The sequence below is a fragment of the Rhyacophila brunnea genome, unplaced genomic scaffold (assembly GCF_057557595.1).
Source record: "Rhyacophila brunnea isolate RB1 unplaced genomic scaffold, BYU_Rbru_1.0 scaffold_19, whole genome shotgun sequence".
In the NCBI taxonomy this organism is placed as follows: Eukaryota; Metazoa; Arthropoda; class Insecta; order Trichoptera; family Rhyacophilidae; genus Rhyacophila; species Rhyacophila brunnea.
In genome coordinates, this window is record NW_028232848.1 from 14340377 (window position 1) to 14360019 (window position 19643).

The 19643-nt window shown below is 31.5% G+C and overlaps 1 protein-coding gene across 1 annotated transcript in view; it reads right to left on the reverse strand.

The window, feature by feature from the left end:
• The window catches only part of LOC147072771 (lachesin-like), a 197311-nt gene that overhangs the window by 97815 nt on the left and 79853 nt on the right, over positions 1–19643 (reverse strand). Inside the window, exon 3 of the mRNA XM_085945705.1 lies at positions 7327–7540. Coding sequence (XP_085801831.1) covers positions 7327–7540 — 214 coding nt within the window. The remainder of the gene's footprint in view (positions 1–7326; positions 7541–19643) is intronic.

Consider the following 19643-nt stretch of genomic DNA (forward strand, 5'->3'; position numbering starts at 1 on the left):
GTTTTTATCCAGACTCAAGACTTAAAGAGTGTATTAATTAGCTAACAACTACTCCACGCAAAAGAGTCTGCTAATCAATGTCGGTTTCGTGGGTGTCCATATTCCCCACTTATTACAATATAATTATTGTATTCTAACATACGAGACGGTAAATTTAAGTTCGAATTCTGCGAAACGCTATGAATTTTCATATTATTTTATTTCGGTTGTATGCAATACACGACTGTTTTTAATTATTTTATCTCATTATTCTAAAAATAGGGGTTAACGAATGACTGATATAAATCGATTTAAATAAAAACTCGTTCCAGGAATTAATAATATAATGCATTATAAAGGCAGCCGATACACATGGTTGGATTAAATCAGTGGTTTCCATACTTTATGTAACTACGCCTCTCTTGAAAAAAAAATATAATCTTGGCGCCTTCCCCTCCATTAAATTAAAAAACACATATTTACGTCTTAAATATAATACAAATACAAAAAATGAAAAAAAGCTTATTAAGAAAATAAACAGGGTTTTACTATATTATATTCAATTTAAAATTTGTTTTTCATGAGATTGATGTGCTTATTTTTATTTGCAAAAAGTGCTCTTTTACTGCTAAACGGACCTGCATTGATTTATTCACTCAATTTGAACCAAGTAGACAAGTTTTACAATGAAGTTATCGTTCCTAAACAAATTTGTCTCTTCAATATGATTTCACCATTTTATATCATTTTTTCATGAGATACTCGTAGCTAGCGCACTTCACAATAGTAAGTATAGAAGTGAGGCATAATAAAATTAGTCACCATATCTTCAGACAGGTTTGCAAACAATCTAACTTTTATATGACTGTTTTTTATGTAGTTTATATCTAGCGGCCGTTTTATGAACTATGCTCTTGCAAACCGCAAATCTGTGGCTACATTTGTGTTAAACTTTTCGCGCCTCCTTCAGCGACAGTTCGCGCCTCCCAATTTGGAAATCGCTGGATTAAATTGTTCTAATTTTTACTAATATTTTATTACATTAACCGAAATTTAGCCAATTGCTGAATTGGGTAAAGAAAACGTCCTCATTTATGACGATGACGTAAACATAACATCACGTTTATCATTGCCGTACATTTACAGTTACACTTTACTCTTAAAATAAATGTTTTTGAGAACATTTTTGGGTTTAAATACAATTTAAAAATACCCTTTAATGAAAGAAAAACATTTATCGGTGTCAATCTTACAAAACATAATATTATACTGAAATTACACTTGACTACAACATGAACCATTCATTAAATGTGTATAGGTTACTAAAAACAAACAGTTTCTCTGCAGGTGAACTTTGAATGTAAAGTTAAAATGTCAATATCAATAAATAATTAAGTACAGACTCAATATAATAATAATAATATGTAGAAGTTTCCTAGAAATGACGCACCGCAGCGCATTCAAATGTGTGGGTCGCGCCGTTTATCGAGAGGGGTGTGAAGAAGAGATAAAAATATTAAAAATGTCAACCAATCATATTCCTAAATCCTAATTCGGTTTTAGATTCCGATTAACGATTCATTTTGGAAATATTAATATTAAATTTATTCATTTTAATTACCAACCTAAATGTGATTGTAATTTTGGATTGATGATGAGGTATGGGGAGATATAGTCGTAGTTACCTGTTGGTTTCTGGGAGAGTTTATTTATCGTTACAAAAATACAATAATAAAGACGACAGCGTGAGGTTATAATTGCGGGTACGGATGTACTGGTGAGATCGATGTGATCAAGAGATTGATTATATTAATGAACTGAAAGACTGGATTCGAGTGGAATGACGGTTGACTATGTCGAGCGAAGAATTCGTGACAATAGTAGTGTGGACTCGATGAGTGAGTGGATATCTATGGATTGTCCTTCTTATTTACACTAATGCAGTCCATATATTACAAGAGACATTGTCATACACAAAATACCCTACTGATCTAGTTATGATTGAGGAAATGCTGACGATCATTTTCTCTCTATTGTTTATTATTTTAATTTTAGTTTAAGTTATTATCTCTATTTTGACAACAACACATACATATTAAAGTGTGTCACCCATGTAATGCTAAGTGGTATGATTGCTATGTAATAATATTGTCTGATAAGTTAAATGTATGTGTTTTATTTGTGAATATTTTTGTCTCTTTTTAAATTGATTCGTATAAATAATGTCTGTTTTGTATATTTTTTACTAGTAGCTAATAGCTCTCTGAGGCGGACAAAACCAATCCAGTTTAACATTGAATAAAAAAGGAATTAGTACTATATAATTGTGTTTTATTTAAATTAATAATACAGTGCATTTCCACCATGAATTCACAGTTAACAATGTAAAAGAAAAAAATCATACCTACTTATTGGAATAATAATATAATCAACATTTCTTTATTAAGTTTTTGTTTTTTTATGTTGTTTATATGCGTTAATGTGATATCAACACAAAATTCTAGGATATGTACATTGTTCTGCAAACATAATTACTCGTAGTTTGATTTATTTACAAAAGTGTAAAAAAATGTGTCATGTACGTTGCTAAAATAAATCCGTTTTCCAATAATTAGGGCGTTATATGAAAAAGTTTTAGAACCATTGGCGTACAGTACAGGCACCTCTGCGTAGTTCCTGCGTGTGATTCGACGTAAGCAGCAGCTACATAGGTACCTACTCCACTTGATTGCCTCTGAATATTTTATACCCTTGTTAAATCCTTCGTAAAATAAAGCGATACAAAGTATTGAGGGAAGGAAGGATCGGGAGTGGAGTACCTATTTGCCATGCTTAACCTTAATGATTATGCCTTGGAAGCGTTTAGAACGAATTCTAGTTTCTAGTTTCTTCAATATAAAACTAATTAAATAGGTACATACAAGTATCTACCCATTTACCCTAAAGTTTTTCGGTACAATTACACTTCAATATTATACTCAAAGAGAAGTACCCAATTTATTGTTTAGATATATACCAACTCAGCGCTCAGAAACTACAAAATCAGACCCTCGACCAGTGTTGCCATCTTTTTGTCACCGAACTATTAAAGTACGTTTTCCCCAAAATTATAGTATTTTGTCAAATAATATTGTCCTCAGTGAAAAATGTATAGGTTTTTTGTTTTTCACAAAAAAAAGAAATTTCAGAAATTCCGAGTGACATTTTTTTACCTCTTCCGGTCAAACATTTTAAACCCGCGAATCTGAGAAAATCAGTTTCCTTTTCATGACGTTTGTTTTTACCTCTCAAGTAACTATTTTTTCTCGGTTAGTATTTCGCAACAAACTATGATACTCACAAAAATACCGAAATTATTATACTTTTGGTATATTTTTAACGTAGAAATAAAATCTTTTAGAAAAAAAACCCTTTTCCGATATTCGAAATTTTAATTATAATAATATAAAAGAATTATACATTTTTATATCGTAGATACATAGTACGCGGACCAAAATTATAGTACAAAAACAATAATTATATTACGGTTGGTAGCACTGCGAGTCGCTTCTTAATATGTGGGTTCAAATCTACCAGCTTAGATAAATAATTCAAGTATCAATATTGTTTTAATCAATATTTTGCATATTAGAATCTAGGGGATAGATAAAAAAAGGAATGAATAAATTATCTTACTAGTTATTTCAAACGCCATATTATATTAATATACCCAGTAGCGCATTTAGGGACATGTATGCCCGATGCACTGACTGATTTTGAGGCACCCGAGGATACAAAATAAAATAATAACCATAAATTATATTTACCGACCTATCTACATTGTAAAAATATCAACGTATTTCTTTCATATAATCAGATCCTATAACTAAAAATAATTACTTGTTTTTATTATTGGTTTATATTACGTTTGAGTGGTTATATTATTGGTTTTAGTTGCAGGAATATTGTGACGCGTTGGGTAATATTTTATACTCAATTTAAGAGACATACGCATTTTTTAAATATTATCTTTGTATAATTTATTAGCTGTATAACTGGTTTAAACTATTTCGAGGCCCATTTTTAAATATCTTGACGAATCGATTGCGTCATATGCGTTACAGAAAATCGCTGATAAATAAACTGCTTTACTTTCGAGCGAGTTCAATCAACATTATACGTAGGTACCTATCTAAAAATTATAAAAAATAGTCTTTAAAATGGTAAATAAAGTTAATGTGTGATTTTTAGACTAATGACGTTTTTGTATGGAACCGTGGATATGCTCCAATTTTGAGTATGTCTTGTAAATTATGGATGGATTGAGGATATACTCTAAACTATTAGACAAGTCGTTGATAACTGCATCTTGCCTGTCCGGGACTCGGAACACATTCTGCCTAAGGCGTAACGTGTCAAAGCAATGTGTGTCATTGAAACAATGCGTACATTCAATGCAAAATCGATTAAGCACACAAGAGCAGCACAATGTGATATGGAGATGTGGATGTTGAAAATTCACGGAAGGAACATGAACACATCAATAATAGATGTCGCCAATTTGTTGGCATGGCAATAGGCTGGCATGTCATTCAGGGGGTGGTTAAACATGAGACGTATGTCTATATACAGTGTCACCCAAAATATACGTCAGGCTGCTTACAAAGACTGCTGGATCAGCGATTGAATTAAGGTGTACGAAAATATAGAATCCATACAACATAGCCTATATTTTTAGCAGTATATTAATTATATAAGCGATGGTTGATTTTGGCGGCTGATATTAAACTCAAACTTAAATGAAGGTATCAGTATAGTAATTATTATATTATAAACTAATGACTTAAATATTTAACTGAGGTCTTATAATGTTGCACAATATTTTTGACAGAATATACGTTTATAACCCTTAAATGCATGCTGGAAACTTTTTAATATATGTATATAATATTACCCTTTTGATCGATCACATTTAATGTTTAATATTTTTATAAATTAACAGTGGCATCTTTGAAAAATAACTTTAACTATTTTGTCAGCATACTTTATCCACTACAGATAACTGTAATTTTAAAATAAAAAATCATTCACATAAAAAAGCACACCATGCAATTAAGGGTTAAATTTCAGTTTCTATTTACATCTTTATAATTTTTTTTATAGAAATATTGATTTTATTTTTCCAGAACTCCTTAGTAAAAAACGAGAGAAACAGAAAGTGAGTAGGTACACCTCGTTGACGAGAGCATTGATTCACAGAAAGACAAACAATTAATATAAAAAAATATTTACATGTTAAAAATTTGAGCAAATGTATTTAAATACAATAGACAAAGACAGAAATTATTTTTTTTAAAAAGAGACGTATTATTTTAAGCATTATTAGTTGAAGACGGTGAACGCCCCGCCACAACTAAAGAAGGTACCCGGGTATCGGGTAGATAATTAAAACAATACAATATTATAAGTATCATAATATTATGCACAGTTTGTTGTCTCAAAGTGCTATATACAATAATATGATGAGATTCAGTTTCAGGTAGGTACTTTTAAATGTACATTATACAAGATAATCAATGGTTAAATAGATTTCTCTAAATATTATTTATTATTAGGTAGGTACAGAGTGAAATTATTTCTATAATCTTGAACTATTCTCACTGTTGCAATGATAATGTAGAATAATGAATCTACCTATTTATACCGAGAGTAATTAATTATATTACAGATAATTAATATGTTAGAAGTTAATGTATTATTATTATAATAGTACTACATAGTGTATTATTGAAAACTCATCAAGGATATCAATTTGTTGCGCACGAACAATGTTATGTACCTAGTCGGAAATATATTTCAGAGTAACACAGTGATTACTCGAGTAGATCCTTATACAAGGATATTCTCGGTTCATCGGATATTTAAAATAATTACCGCTCTGCTCTGAGTTATGGCGAATTCAATTATGCAAACATTGTACGGGCGCGTATGAGCAAACAAAATTATTCATGCTATAGTATCCTGAACTCGGTCATTTTAGACTCCCACAGAATAATTATATTTTATTTTTAACGAGATGAAAAGAGTATCAAGCACAATTTTATGCAGTATTTAAAAATTTTCTGATGTTCCAATTATTGTAATATAAATTTTATTTTAAAAATCCACGAATTTACAATCGCCTGACTGTAAGTCTAAAACCTAAACTAATAATGTCTGAGCTCTGCGGTAAACTGACTCTGTTAAATTTAAGACGTTGTATTTCGAGATAGAGAGATACATCGACGTTTATACCGAAACAAATTGCAATTTTATACGTAAATTTTCAATTGAAGTTTTTATGGTACTTATATAAAACTCTAAATTCTTCATAAATCAGTTTAGGCAAATAAAATACCCACGTAATTTTATTATCGTTACAGTGACTATATGCAATATATTTTAGAATATAGTCCTGTTTCTTTGTGATTTATATTTCTTTAAAAAATTGATATTTTAACCTTCTTACGTCTGATTCTGAGAGGGATACTTTCGATTCGTAGCTCGTAGATGCTAAAAATGGTTTCTAATTTGATTCAAAGAAAGAATATTCAATTGGCTGCTGAAATGCGTTTTTAGAGCGTTGTGAAATAATTTTTATACACTAAAGGTACTGTAAAATGAAAAAAAAATTAAACTCTGTTAAGTGCCTCCAAGAACCTAAAAGAATTCTAAAAATAAAACTGTAGAGCGTAGAAAAGAATAAAAAAGAAAAGAAAATCTTTTAATTCGAGAAAAGAGTTTAATGTTTATAATAAATATTTCAAATGGTCCAGACTTTGAGGTATCTTTAAACAATCTGTAGAATTTGTGAAACATACTAGATATTTATATATTTTATAATACCATAAGTACATAAAAGGATTCTATTGTAAGTATCTATCATCATTTAAAATTGAGCATAAAGTCACACATTTTATGGTACATCATTATTTAATGATGGTTATATCACCTTTTATCAATACGTGCACTATAATTTTATTTAAAGTTTGTTAAATCGCTAAATTCTCAATATTTGACCCAATGAATTAATTAAACTATGGTCACGAACATGTTTTCATAAAATTTATAGAGGCATCAAAAAAAATCACGAAATAAATTGAATTTAGTAAGATAAATACGTAATAATTCATGTAAATAATACAAAACATTTAAATACTTTTGTAACGTATAAAGCCCAACGTCCGCCACTGCGCACAATATGTAAAAATACATATATTTGAAATTGGAAAAAATTCATATTCCACTGATTAAATAGCAATATAAACGCCCATTCTATCAGTAATCCAATAAAGACCCATCAGTAATTAGGCAGATAGTATTACTCACCATGGACGTCTATGCAGCCCAGTCTCTTTTTCATGGGGCTGGTGTTAATCTGGCACATGTAGCACCCCCTGTCGCCCTCTCGCACGTGTCTCACTCGCAGCTGCCACGTGCGGGCGCCTTCGCCGTCCTGCCCTACGCTGATCCTTGGATTATGCGTCACCACCATCGTGTGGACGGACAGGATCGTGCCGTCTTCTGCCTTCATCCAACCGACCTAGAAAAAAATAAAAAAACATAATATAAAAATTTATTTTTTGAAGGCAACCAAATTTTTTCTCCAGAATATTATAATACTTATAAAAATGTATCAATGCATTAAAAATGCCAGTTGAATGCAGGTAAATACTATAGCATGCAAAAAGAGTTAATACTTACACTAAACATGTGCCTATGGTGAATTCGGGGAACTCAGAATCAATGGAAATTTAAATATCTACCGGGTGTGGATTAACAGAGAACCGATCTCGAGTGTGGAAGAAATGGGATAAACTTGTTCTTTGTTCTGACTACTGCTCTCGGTTTATACACTGACGCTCATTCAATATTGATATATTTGAAGGTTGCAACACACACTATTGCACATCTATAATGTGTGGTCTATTTTCGTAGGACACTCACACATTAATAACCCTGCGTCAAAATGTAGTGTATTGGGGTATAGCTTATTGTAAATATATTTATTAATCTATTCTGTAGGTAAATTATTATAGTAATTTGCTAGTTAAGTGTATATTGGTAACATAGGTCAGATACATAATGAAAAATGAGATGCCTTTTGGGTGAGGCTGAAACAAGGTGTAATTCTTGAGTGTGGATAAATATGTGATAAACTTAATTCGTCTTCTGAAATTTGTATGTATGCAGTTGGCTTTATTACAATTATTAATCGTGAGCCCTTGTGTACGAAATATATAGGCATATAGTATCGAGATAACATTCATATATAAATTGAACTCGTCAAAATACGTAATAAAAATAGCCGAAACCAAATGAAAAGATGAAAGAAAGTGGGTAAGTGAGTAAATTAGAAATTTAATCTAATAAACTTGGAACATTACTGTGTGCAATGCTCCAAGAACAACCCGTTTTTTCTCATTGTTATACGACCATCTCTTTCCGGTAAGACAGCTTACGGTGAACTGTAATACGTACAATTTACATAGGTATAACCAACTTAAGAAGAGTACGTAAGTTTCAATAATAACATCTGTATCATAATTTGAATTACAGTTTGTCACATAAAGCCGCGTTGACACGGTCCAAGTACGATCCAAGTAGACTTGGATAGGAATAATTAGTATGAAGATGTCTCATCCAAGTGACAGCTTCATACTATTTATTCCTATCCAAGTGACAGCTTACTATTCCTATCCAAGTGACAGTTAACTTGGATGAGTAGGACGCGGTCCTAGTAGCTTGGATAGGAATAATTAGTATGAAGATGTCACATACGAGTGCACTTGGATAGGAATAAATAGTATGAAGCTGTCACTTGGATGAGACATCTTCATACTAATTATTCCTATCCAAGTCTACTTGGATCGTACTTGGACCGTGTCAACGCGGCTTTAACGAAACGCGTATTCAACACTGTGGTAATCGTTGGGCACATTTCGGAGGTTTTTCATTTCTTGAGTTTCATGGACTTGACCGTTTGCTTCAAATTCTTGACTTACATTTTTATTTATTAATATGTTCTGTAGTCAGAACTAACTTATTATAGTGATTTAATTGAAACGCTTATTTGTAAAATCATTGATATTGACGCTAATGAACATATTGGTATATATATATTTAATATTTTTGTGTATTCAGAATCGATGAAGAAAAGCACAATGAGTTGGGCTAAAAGTAAAAAACCATTCCTCGTATAATATGTCCTTTTAAGGGCTAAGACGTATGGTGCTGCAAGTTCGCACCGTGATTGTACCGTCATTGCAATTGAGTTTGACATAACCAAAATTACAGCGCTGTATGCCATTGCCTCCACCCCGTGTTTCGTCTTAGCTTTCAGTCACAGAACGCGTATATAGTTAAGGAGGTACATTGGTAGTGTAAGTAGAAGTAAGCACATACTATTATGGTATGACATCACATTTATATAGTATAAACATCTGAACATACAGAATACAGCAAAACTCGAAATACTTTGAGTGTAAAACCAAAGAAAAGTCATTTGGCTTGAGACATAAAATCGGCGTTTTTAGTATGGAAAATGTGTTGTATCGAATCACTGGTGTTTTAGTATAAACGATGAACATCGTAAAACGGTTTAAACATAAGGCATGTTTACACATTGTTGACTATCTTGTATACATTGTGAAGATTACTATAAATTTGGAATTGGCTATAAAACGTCTGAGAGATGTTTTAAATTGTACTTAAAGCGATTTACATAATAGTTGTATATGCGTAATAAAAAAGTTTTCTCAAAAGATTCGCCGTTAAATTAATGCTGATTCATGATGAGATTGACTTTGTATTTAATTTTTTCTGTTGTGGGATTGCAAATATTAAGACTTATATTAATTTATATTAAAAATCATCCAAATAATCATAGAGGACTTTTATAAAACAAGAAATATTTTAACCGAATTTTGTTGCTAACGCGTCGGATATATTATTATCAACAATTTTATTAATAGTGACACTCTGGTTTAGTTAATTTTGCAAGTCTGCTTTAGCTCATAAGGGTTTTGCGATACACTTTCGTCTGGTTAATCGACAGTGTGATAAAAAGAAAGGAATTAGCTCTGCTTCATGTATGTATGAGATTGGTATTAGGTTTTTGACTGATTTTTATTAGGTATTTGAATATATCAGTAGCGAAGAGTGGGTGTAGGCTGTTAAGATCCGCCACAAATAGTGCACATTAAACTTTGTTAGTCATACGCATTTGTTTTTATTGAACTAAGACTACAATTAAATTTACAGATCGTGTTGGTTAGTTTTTAGAAATCAATTAAACCCTGCCTAAACCACACCATTAATAGTCTTGGTGTACTTTGGGCGATACGACAAGATTGTGGTCACTTTTTCATTCATACTTATTTGTGTCGTTGGATTAATAAAAATATTATAAACATTGCTTGTTCATTTTTTTAAATTCATTAAGCGTTGCCTAAACCAAACTATATAATAGATATATAATATATATATAATAGATAATAATATATATATATATAATAGACAAAATATATAATATATAAAAAAAATATTATTCTATCTATAAAATATCCAAAGTTATGTATGATTTAATTGCATAATTTTAGATTATTTATAGATAGACGAGTACTTTTTTTACTGTTATCTATTATGGCTTGATTTTCGCAGGGTTTAATTGAATTTTAAAACTAACTAATACTTTTTAAATTGTAGTATTATTTCAATGAAAACAAATACGTATGATTGACAAAGTTTAGTGTGCACCATTTATAGAGGATCAACAGCCAACCCCCACCCTTCACCACTGGAATATATTACATAACATTTCAAATGAATTTTTAAAATGTTAAAAACACTCAAATAAATTACAAGATCTAATTAAGAATTCAAATTTAAAACACATTTAATTCACGATATGGATGGGAAATCAGTCAATTTCGCACTGGCAACGAGAGCCGTCTATTAAAAATATATTATTGCAGCACCAAAATAATTATATAGACTAAAAAATGATATCCGCGCCAAAAAGAGTCGGTTGCAGGTTCGAATACTGCACCCAGCACATTTATATTATAATATTGTTTTCTTAATGTTGTGATAATATGATTCTAATACGTTAAGAAAATTGTTAGCAAATACATGACACAAAGAATAATAAGATGCTTTCTTGTGATTGTAGAGCTGATTATATAAATATTTAAAATAGTAGTCAAGCACGATTATAAACTATAGTTGTTTATTTATTTAAGGGGTTACCATTTGTCGTTATTTAACTGCTAAGTTTATTTTTTTATATTATGTGGATACATAATTGATTAAGGGCGATGCTTATACCAGCAGAATACCAGCAGAAGCACTTAGCGGAAAAATACGAAGCTTGCAATTTGAGATTTTTTTGATAATTTACAATTTCAACTGTATTAATTAATAAATATGTATCTGAAAACATTAAAAAGATTTTTTTAAAGTCAAAGATAAACTTACAATTATTATTGTAAAAAAATGTGATTTTTTTTACATATTTATGTCACGAGTTACGTTATTATTACATTATATTTTTTGGTCATATTTATTATTATAATTTAGTTTATTAGGTTTTCAATTTTTCACTGTGTAGATTTTTGAATAATTAATCGTTTTAATTTTTTTATATTTAATTTAAAAACATCGATTTTTATGAAAAATATAAATGTGTATAACTTGAAATCCTTTTTATATTTATATCAAAATTTATTTTAGGTATGGTCCCAATATTGAAGCTTGATTTTTTTGCTTGATTGGTTTGCTCATTTTGTGGATGTGTATATTTATTTATATAATAATTATTTTGTTACCTATATTAATTTAGTATGTAATAGTTTTATGTCATTTTTGGACACAGAAAGTATGCGAAGAATGACTATTTAATTGAGAGGTTAATCTTAAACTGGTTGATTAAAAGGTTTGATATCGATTGATTATTATGATGTTCGAGTGACGAGTACTTAATTATCGTCTGAGCTCGTTAGTTATAATTTATGTTGATATATGTTACTATTGGTATTTTTCAGATAAGCACTATAGCTAAGAGTCTTAGTTACAGTCTGCTCATCATTGTATTTTCTCAGCCAATTGTTGGGTTAGTTAATTTTCATATATATATACGACCGAGAGATTTTCTTTTGAAAATGTTCCTGTTGCAAAGTAAATTTGAAAAATTAGCATACTATTCATATTTCAACCTTCCTTATACCAATCCATCACTTTGAAAAACTAAAATTTTATTAACCATAGTAGATACAGCGGCCCACGTACAGCAGGTAGGTGCTTTTCAAGGCCTTTTACAGGAAAATATAATTAATTTATAAATTCTATTCATCGAAAAGATCGTATAAAATCAATAGACTGTACCCATTTTGGGTTACAAAACACGGCCAGGTACCAATCCATTAAACGTGTTTTTCATCCCCATAATAAAATGTATAAAAATGCGATCGGAAATATCGACTCACCTACTTCCACACGTTTGCAAACAATACGCCTACGACAAATATTAGCATGATAATTAAAATGGTTTTATCAAATCAAATCAAATTTCAAATTAAATCAAATTTATTTATTTTACATATAATAATGAACATAACAAATTATAAATTCAAAGCGTTCACAACATGAGATAAAATAAGACGTGTTTACATTTAAATAAAAATACAGAGAAATGTTAGTTAATAATACAATAAGTAATAAAATAAGAAATAAAATGAGAAAAAAAACTATCTATAAAAGATTATGAATCCAATACCTACCTCGGTTGTAGGAGGCTGTCAAAACCTATTTTGGATTCATTTTATGCTAAATGAAGCATCTTTATTATCTTCTTGGTTAACAGAACTATAATATTTAATTAATTTTGCGTAACTTGGGGTGATTTTTAATTCCTCAAATACTATTGGAGTATCGCATTCATCCAGCGGCCATCTTGTAGACTGACTATGTGTCCGTCTCATCACCATTTAAGCCGGCTCGCACATCACAACTCGCCTCGTGTGCCTGACCGCCATAAATCACAACTTCCAAGAACGGGCAGCTGGTGTTCCATGATACAACCTCGCACATCTGCCTAGTGGCATCGACATTCACCGCACCGCGGCTGCTCCGAACGCGGCGACAGTCTGGAGAGAAATGGCCGATTGTGCGGCTGTGCGCATGCGCGGAGTCGATATTGACCGATGTCGACATGCAGGCTCTGGCCAACGCAACTCAACGCATGCGGCAGCGTGCAGCGTCGCAGTTGCATCGGCCAATCTGCGAAGCTTCATTTGATAACGTTTGTTTCTTGGTTTACGATGATGTCACATCGACGAATTTGTCGTAAGACGCATGCTGCAAGTTCTGATGTGCGAGCCCTCTAATGGTTTTAGCATATTTAATTAAGTTGAATACTCTTATTTGCTCCCATTCTTTACTTATCTACTGTTATTTATCGGTAGAAGAATATTGTAATGATAAAAATAATTAGGTAAGCTACTCTTGATATAGGCTAGTCTTGAAATAACCAAGAGATAAAAATGATGATAAATATATTAAAATGTGTATGCACGATTTAGCTCAACCGTAGAGCTTATCAACATCGGGCAAGGTTCAACTACTCTTCAGGAAAAGCATATTCCTCACGGAAATATACCAACTCCAACGACAATAGTTAAAAATAACTTAAAATGTTTTTTTTTAATTCTATACTAGATAAACAAAGATTTTAAAGATATTATATAAAATACATGATTTTATTCTAGATCTTTTTTTTATTATGTAGGTATGTTTATGATATTTTAAATATATGTAATTAAAAAAAATATTATTTCTATGTAATTATAGATTGGAGTATATCAATTGCATAGTTGGTACATTTCGTATTTTTATAATAAATTAAGATTAGTCAAAAATGTCCACCGATGAAAACCGGTATAAAATGTTAACTACTTATTATGCATAGACAATAAGGCATCGTCACCTGATTTTATGTATTTTTGCCCTCTTAAAACATTCAATGGTTACTTTATAAACTCATCTGATAATGAGTTTCAAAACACGTTTACACTTAATATTCAACGTTATTTGACGTTGTGTATGGCTTTTTATTTTTCATGCAATAAACTCAGGCTTTATACTACTTAGACTCTATTGGACTGCTAGACTTACAAAAAAAATATCCTCGAACATCCAAGAAGATCAAGACAAAATCTTCAGCTCTTTAGCCATGTAACTTGATACAGGGTTTAGACAGCTTGGGGATACTGGTCATGATTGACAGTGCAAACAATGAGAGTGGATGAATGCCCAAACGCTGAACCGATAAAATCAGCAATGCGACAGGATCTTCATTGGTTATTTGAGTATAAGGAAATCTATAAGAAAATTATGAGTCGTTTCTTTGAAGACCACAATGAGCAATTTTGAGATGTGTGTTTTATATTATTTATTAATTTATTTTGTAATAATTTTACATTAAGTAGATCTATAATATTGTAATTGAGATTGATAATATAATTTTTTGTAGACGAATTGTGAGGAAGAAATTTTTCATGATATATGAGATAAAAAAAGGCTGGAGATAAGATATTGGAGATAGGTCTACATTTTATATTAATTTTATAGACCGTTTGCATATTTAAGCAAATCAACTAAAATGAGTAAGCTAATAATATTAATTGAAAGGGTTTCTAATAGTTACATAGAAGAGAATAACATCTTATAATAATTACATCTTTATTGTATATAAGTATACTATAATTTAAGAATAAAGCATTCCTTATGCATATTTATAATCATGAAACATACCTTTTAAAAAACTGCTAAAAATGGACTGGGTATGTAGGATTTGAAAACTTATCTTTTGCTTCGCCAGACAAGCTACTGAGCTATTGATTCCACTGATTTTGATGCTTTTGAAAATCTTTCAATATTTAGCGAAAAGATGGTTATTATCTTTGTTATTTAAAACCAAGTTAAGAGCAAACCAAATTTAATAAAAAATCCACATTTTTGAAAAAGCGCAGATCTAATAGAAAAAATCATAAAAAACTAGTATTGGTGTATGTGGTTTTGTTTCTGTATGTACCTATATGTTTTTATATATTGAGTTTTACATACTGCTGGTATATAGATTGATAACATGGAAAATATAGTATAACCTTCGGTCAAGGATTACCAATAAAAATGTTCAGTATAATCAAAAATTTATGAATACCTAATATAATTTCTGCAAAAAAATCATTCAAGTCGAGAACTTTTTAAAGCTCTCCTATCCAAAAAATCTATCCAGAATCTAAATCAGTGATGGCGAACCTATAGCACGCAAATGTTTTATTTTTATGAAAAAAATATCTACAATAATTTAAATAAAATACAAAAAAGTTTTACAAATAAATGATTCCCCCGTCGCCTCATCAAGCGCCGCGATACTCTGATTTTTATCGATTAATTGAAACCAATCGGGCAATTAAAAATAAAAATATTCAACCGAAACATCTGATAAAGACATTTGACAGTCATTCAAATATAAAGAGCTACCTACTTGCTATTTTGCCTAAAATATAATCGTTAACAATTGAAAACCGTTCAGTTTCATAAATTATTATGAAAGAAACTTGGTTAAAATGCTTCCGCGATCTCTTTAAAAAATTAAAAAACAAGAAAACAAGTATTCAAAGAATAAAAGATTCTTCGGAGAGAAACAGCGTGAAAAATAGAATCTTGAACCCAATTGTAATTTTTAAACTTTTTTAATAGCATTCTTAAAAACTATTTTTTTCCTAATGAAAAACTGTTCGGCACGGGACACAGTCGAAAAATATTATTTGGCAAATTGGGAAAATTTGGGAAAAAAGGTTCGGCAACCGTAATCTAGATCATTGAATTCTCGACAATATAAAGAATCTAAAATAATTTTTGTATACATACAAGATTTCTCACAAACTAGATAAATTTAGTTTTTTCTGGTTCGTTAAAAATAAAGTAAGATTTTAAAAATCAAGACAAAAATGGGTTTTCCAGAATAACAGGACTGCCGTCATAAATAATGGATGAATGGTTACCTTAGGTACGCAAAACTTATCGTCGTCGTCCCAGTGAATACCTACATCTCTGTTATACTTTGCAAATGAGATAAAAATAATATTATCGCTGACATTTTAAAAATTACGCCTCTCTACGATTCGATAACAAATCTTTTGTGATTTCTTTTAAAGCAAGTTTTTCTTTGAAAACTTTTGCAATCATTGATAAAATCTTTATGCAAAAACTTTTGTAATAAGTACAACGCTCTTATTGAAGAGTTTTTCTCATCTGAAAGTGCAATTTATTTCTATATAAAATTACTGTTTTATATAAATATACTAGCTGACCCGGCAAACGTTGTTCTGCCATATAAATTATTTCTAGTGAATATTTTGGTTGTTAAATAAAAAAATAACGAATGTATCGTAAGTGTGTGGGGATGGGATCTATGACAGAAAGAGGAATAGAGCGCTGTATACGATGACCGCCGATAAAAACAAAAAAACATCAACCATTCATTTTCTCAATTCAAAATGAGTAATGATGTTCATAATGAATGAATTACCTGTGACAGGATCTCATTGTTTAATGTTTATGCACTATCCATCTTGTCCCTTCCAGAAAATTAGCGGATATTGGAGAGCGTCGTATAAACGGTGTGTGTCAGCGATGAACTCCAGATTATTGTTTCTTCTTCGAATCACGATTTCTCGCGTCGATGTGCGGTCGCCAACCATGATTCCACCAATGTCGTCAACAACAGTCGCATTGAATCAACGTACGTGCTCTCCAGCTGGTGTTTTATCAGGATTGATGACAATAGCGTGATTGTCACTTTGCAATTCGTGCATGTGGGCTTTGAAGAATTTCAATAATTCATTGTGCTCATTCAACAGGGCGTCCAGTTCGCCGACGATGCGCCTGGCATTAGGCGAATTGAGGCTATTGTAGCTGCAACGTGCATCCACATGATTGATGTCCTCACCGCCGCGCCCATGAAGTAGATTTGTAAAAATGTATGTGGTTCGTTTGGCATTGGCAGCAATGAGCCTACTTTGTGGTATACTTGGCCTTTGATTTTGAACGTAGAATGGAATTGTTGACCATTTGCCGCAGTATTGTGAACTATTTCTGTTGCTCCGGACGAAGTCATTTGGAAGCATGAATTGAATGTGCGAATGGACTTCAGGAACAGGTTTGAATCTGGAACCGTGCCGATGAGCAAGCCGTTCAATGGTTCTGGTGGTATCTCAATTTCTGGTAGTTGCACTTTTCCTGATGCGCAACATATCCCGGCTGACTCATGTTTGAATTTGAGCGCATGACAATAGGGACATTCTTTGTCCATAGCACCAATCAGCACTTTCGTATGAGCGGAATATTCAATATCTGGCTCGTACTCGAATGCGAGACGAAGGAACGAAGCGGATGTAAATGTTCGATGTACTTGTTGGCGTTGTCGGTCATTTGCTCTGCGTGTGTTAACTACGAACCGGCGCGCAATTGCGACATGCTTACACGCACGTATTTGTTATCTTGTTGGATTTGTTCGTCTGTTCTTTCTGCTCTACTATTTCGCATGTTTGTTGCTTTATTCGTTCGACAGCCCAAATGGCCCCCCTTGCGTCTTGCTGGCATTGTGCACTGTAATACACGCACATAAAAATAGATAAATTAAAATAAATCGTACAAAATTTTGCACGCACGCTTCAATTATGCCGAATGAAATGTCAAAATGACGCGACACTTCTCTTGAATTTTTCTCGGACGTAGCGCCATCTGTCATTCAACAACATAAATAATTTCGTTCTGTTTGAAATACGAATGACGGTTAAATTTGTTCATACAAAAATAATAAAATCGCGATTAAAAATGGGAGGATGGGGGTAGGAAATTGAAAATTTGGGGTTATAAGTATTTTTTTATGCCAAATAATAAAAAAAATACAAAAAAAAAATTTTCAAAAAAATAAAAGAAAATTTTTCTGGATAGAGATACCCTAATCACCTAGCGGTATGAAATATACTTTTTGACCTATTCTCATACCTAACAAATATACATAAAAAAATTCATAAAAATCGGTCGAGCCATTTCGGAGGAGTTCGACCACAAACATCGTGACACGAGATTTTTATATATATAGAGATAAAATAACTACAGGTATTTACAATATAGCGGATAGCCTTATAATGAATGTGTTACGTATTATGTTAAACATATTATGTAAGTATACATTAACCAGCGATAGGCCTTCGTCTGCGTGAAATGTGGAAATAAAAGTTTACAAACAATGTACAAATAGAGTGATTTTATGTTCCATGACTGAGAAAGATCAATGCGCGTGTACGTCTAATCATCTCACCTCTGACCTTACTATTTCACCGCTGATTTATGAGCACTTTATCGAAGAGTGATTATATTTTACAATCAGCTCGCACATATACGCACAAACGACAATGGTTGGGTGTAAGCGCGCACCTCACCACACCGGTCCACCGCTGTTATCTGACAACTTCATTGCAAGTGAGTTTTTGTGGCTTTAAAAATCAAATCAGTAAAATAGACAACGGTTGGATCTGTACTCGTGTACCTTTATTCGCACCTTACCTCACCGCTCCGCCGCTGCTATCAGATCACATTATTGACTCTTGATTCAACGACGAAATCGCTCCAACTAAGCCCGCGCGGTTGACAATGGTTATAATATGTAGGGGCGCGCCTACTACTTGCACCTCGCCTCACCACTCCCCCGCTGCTATCGGACCACTTTGTTGCAAGTGAGTTTGTGCGTTGTTTTATTTTAATATCAAATATATATGGTACCAACAATGTATTATATAAGCTACGAGTATCTAAGTTGTACAATCGTTAATATTGGTTTAGTAGTTTTTTAGTTTAGAATGATAACTGAAAAAACAGTTTACAATAAATTATAAAAAAAAATTGAAAAAAGTTAAAACGCCGATATAAATGCAAATGTTTTGGAATCAAAGATATAATTTAATTTAATTGTTAGAAGGTATAGTTTATTCTGTAACCGTATAGATTTGCTCGTGTTATGTTATTTACGTTAAACATATTATCATAATACATTTTATAATATGGTGAGTATTAAAAATATTGTGGTTGCTAAATTGTTTCCAAAACATATAATATTTACATTTTGGTTGGATAAGTAATAATTTATATTGTTTCAACTCGTGAAAATTATGATGTTATTCGCAAACTTTCCTTATTTATGTTGGATAATATTATTCCAATTTCTAAAACTAAATGTTATCACTTTACATGCTCATCATTTAAACAGTAGTTTCTGTATTATAAACTTGTATTTATATGGGTTGAAAACTATAATACAACTCACAGGACATTACCATAGACCTATTACCAAAATAGGCTATACAATAGAGAATAAACTAAGTTAATTGGTCAATTCATAAGTGGTGAATGCTGCGCGTAAACGGTGGTAAATGACAATTAAAAAAATATATAAATGCATAGGTACTTACACAGTGATTAATGTATTAAAAAAAACAGTCTACAGTAACGCCATGTAATGTGCGGTAATTTGATAGTGTATATTCAGTTTTAGAGGCCATCCATAGACTGAAACCGTA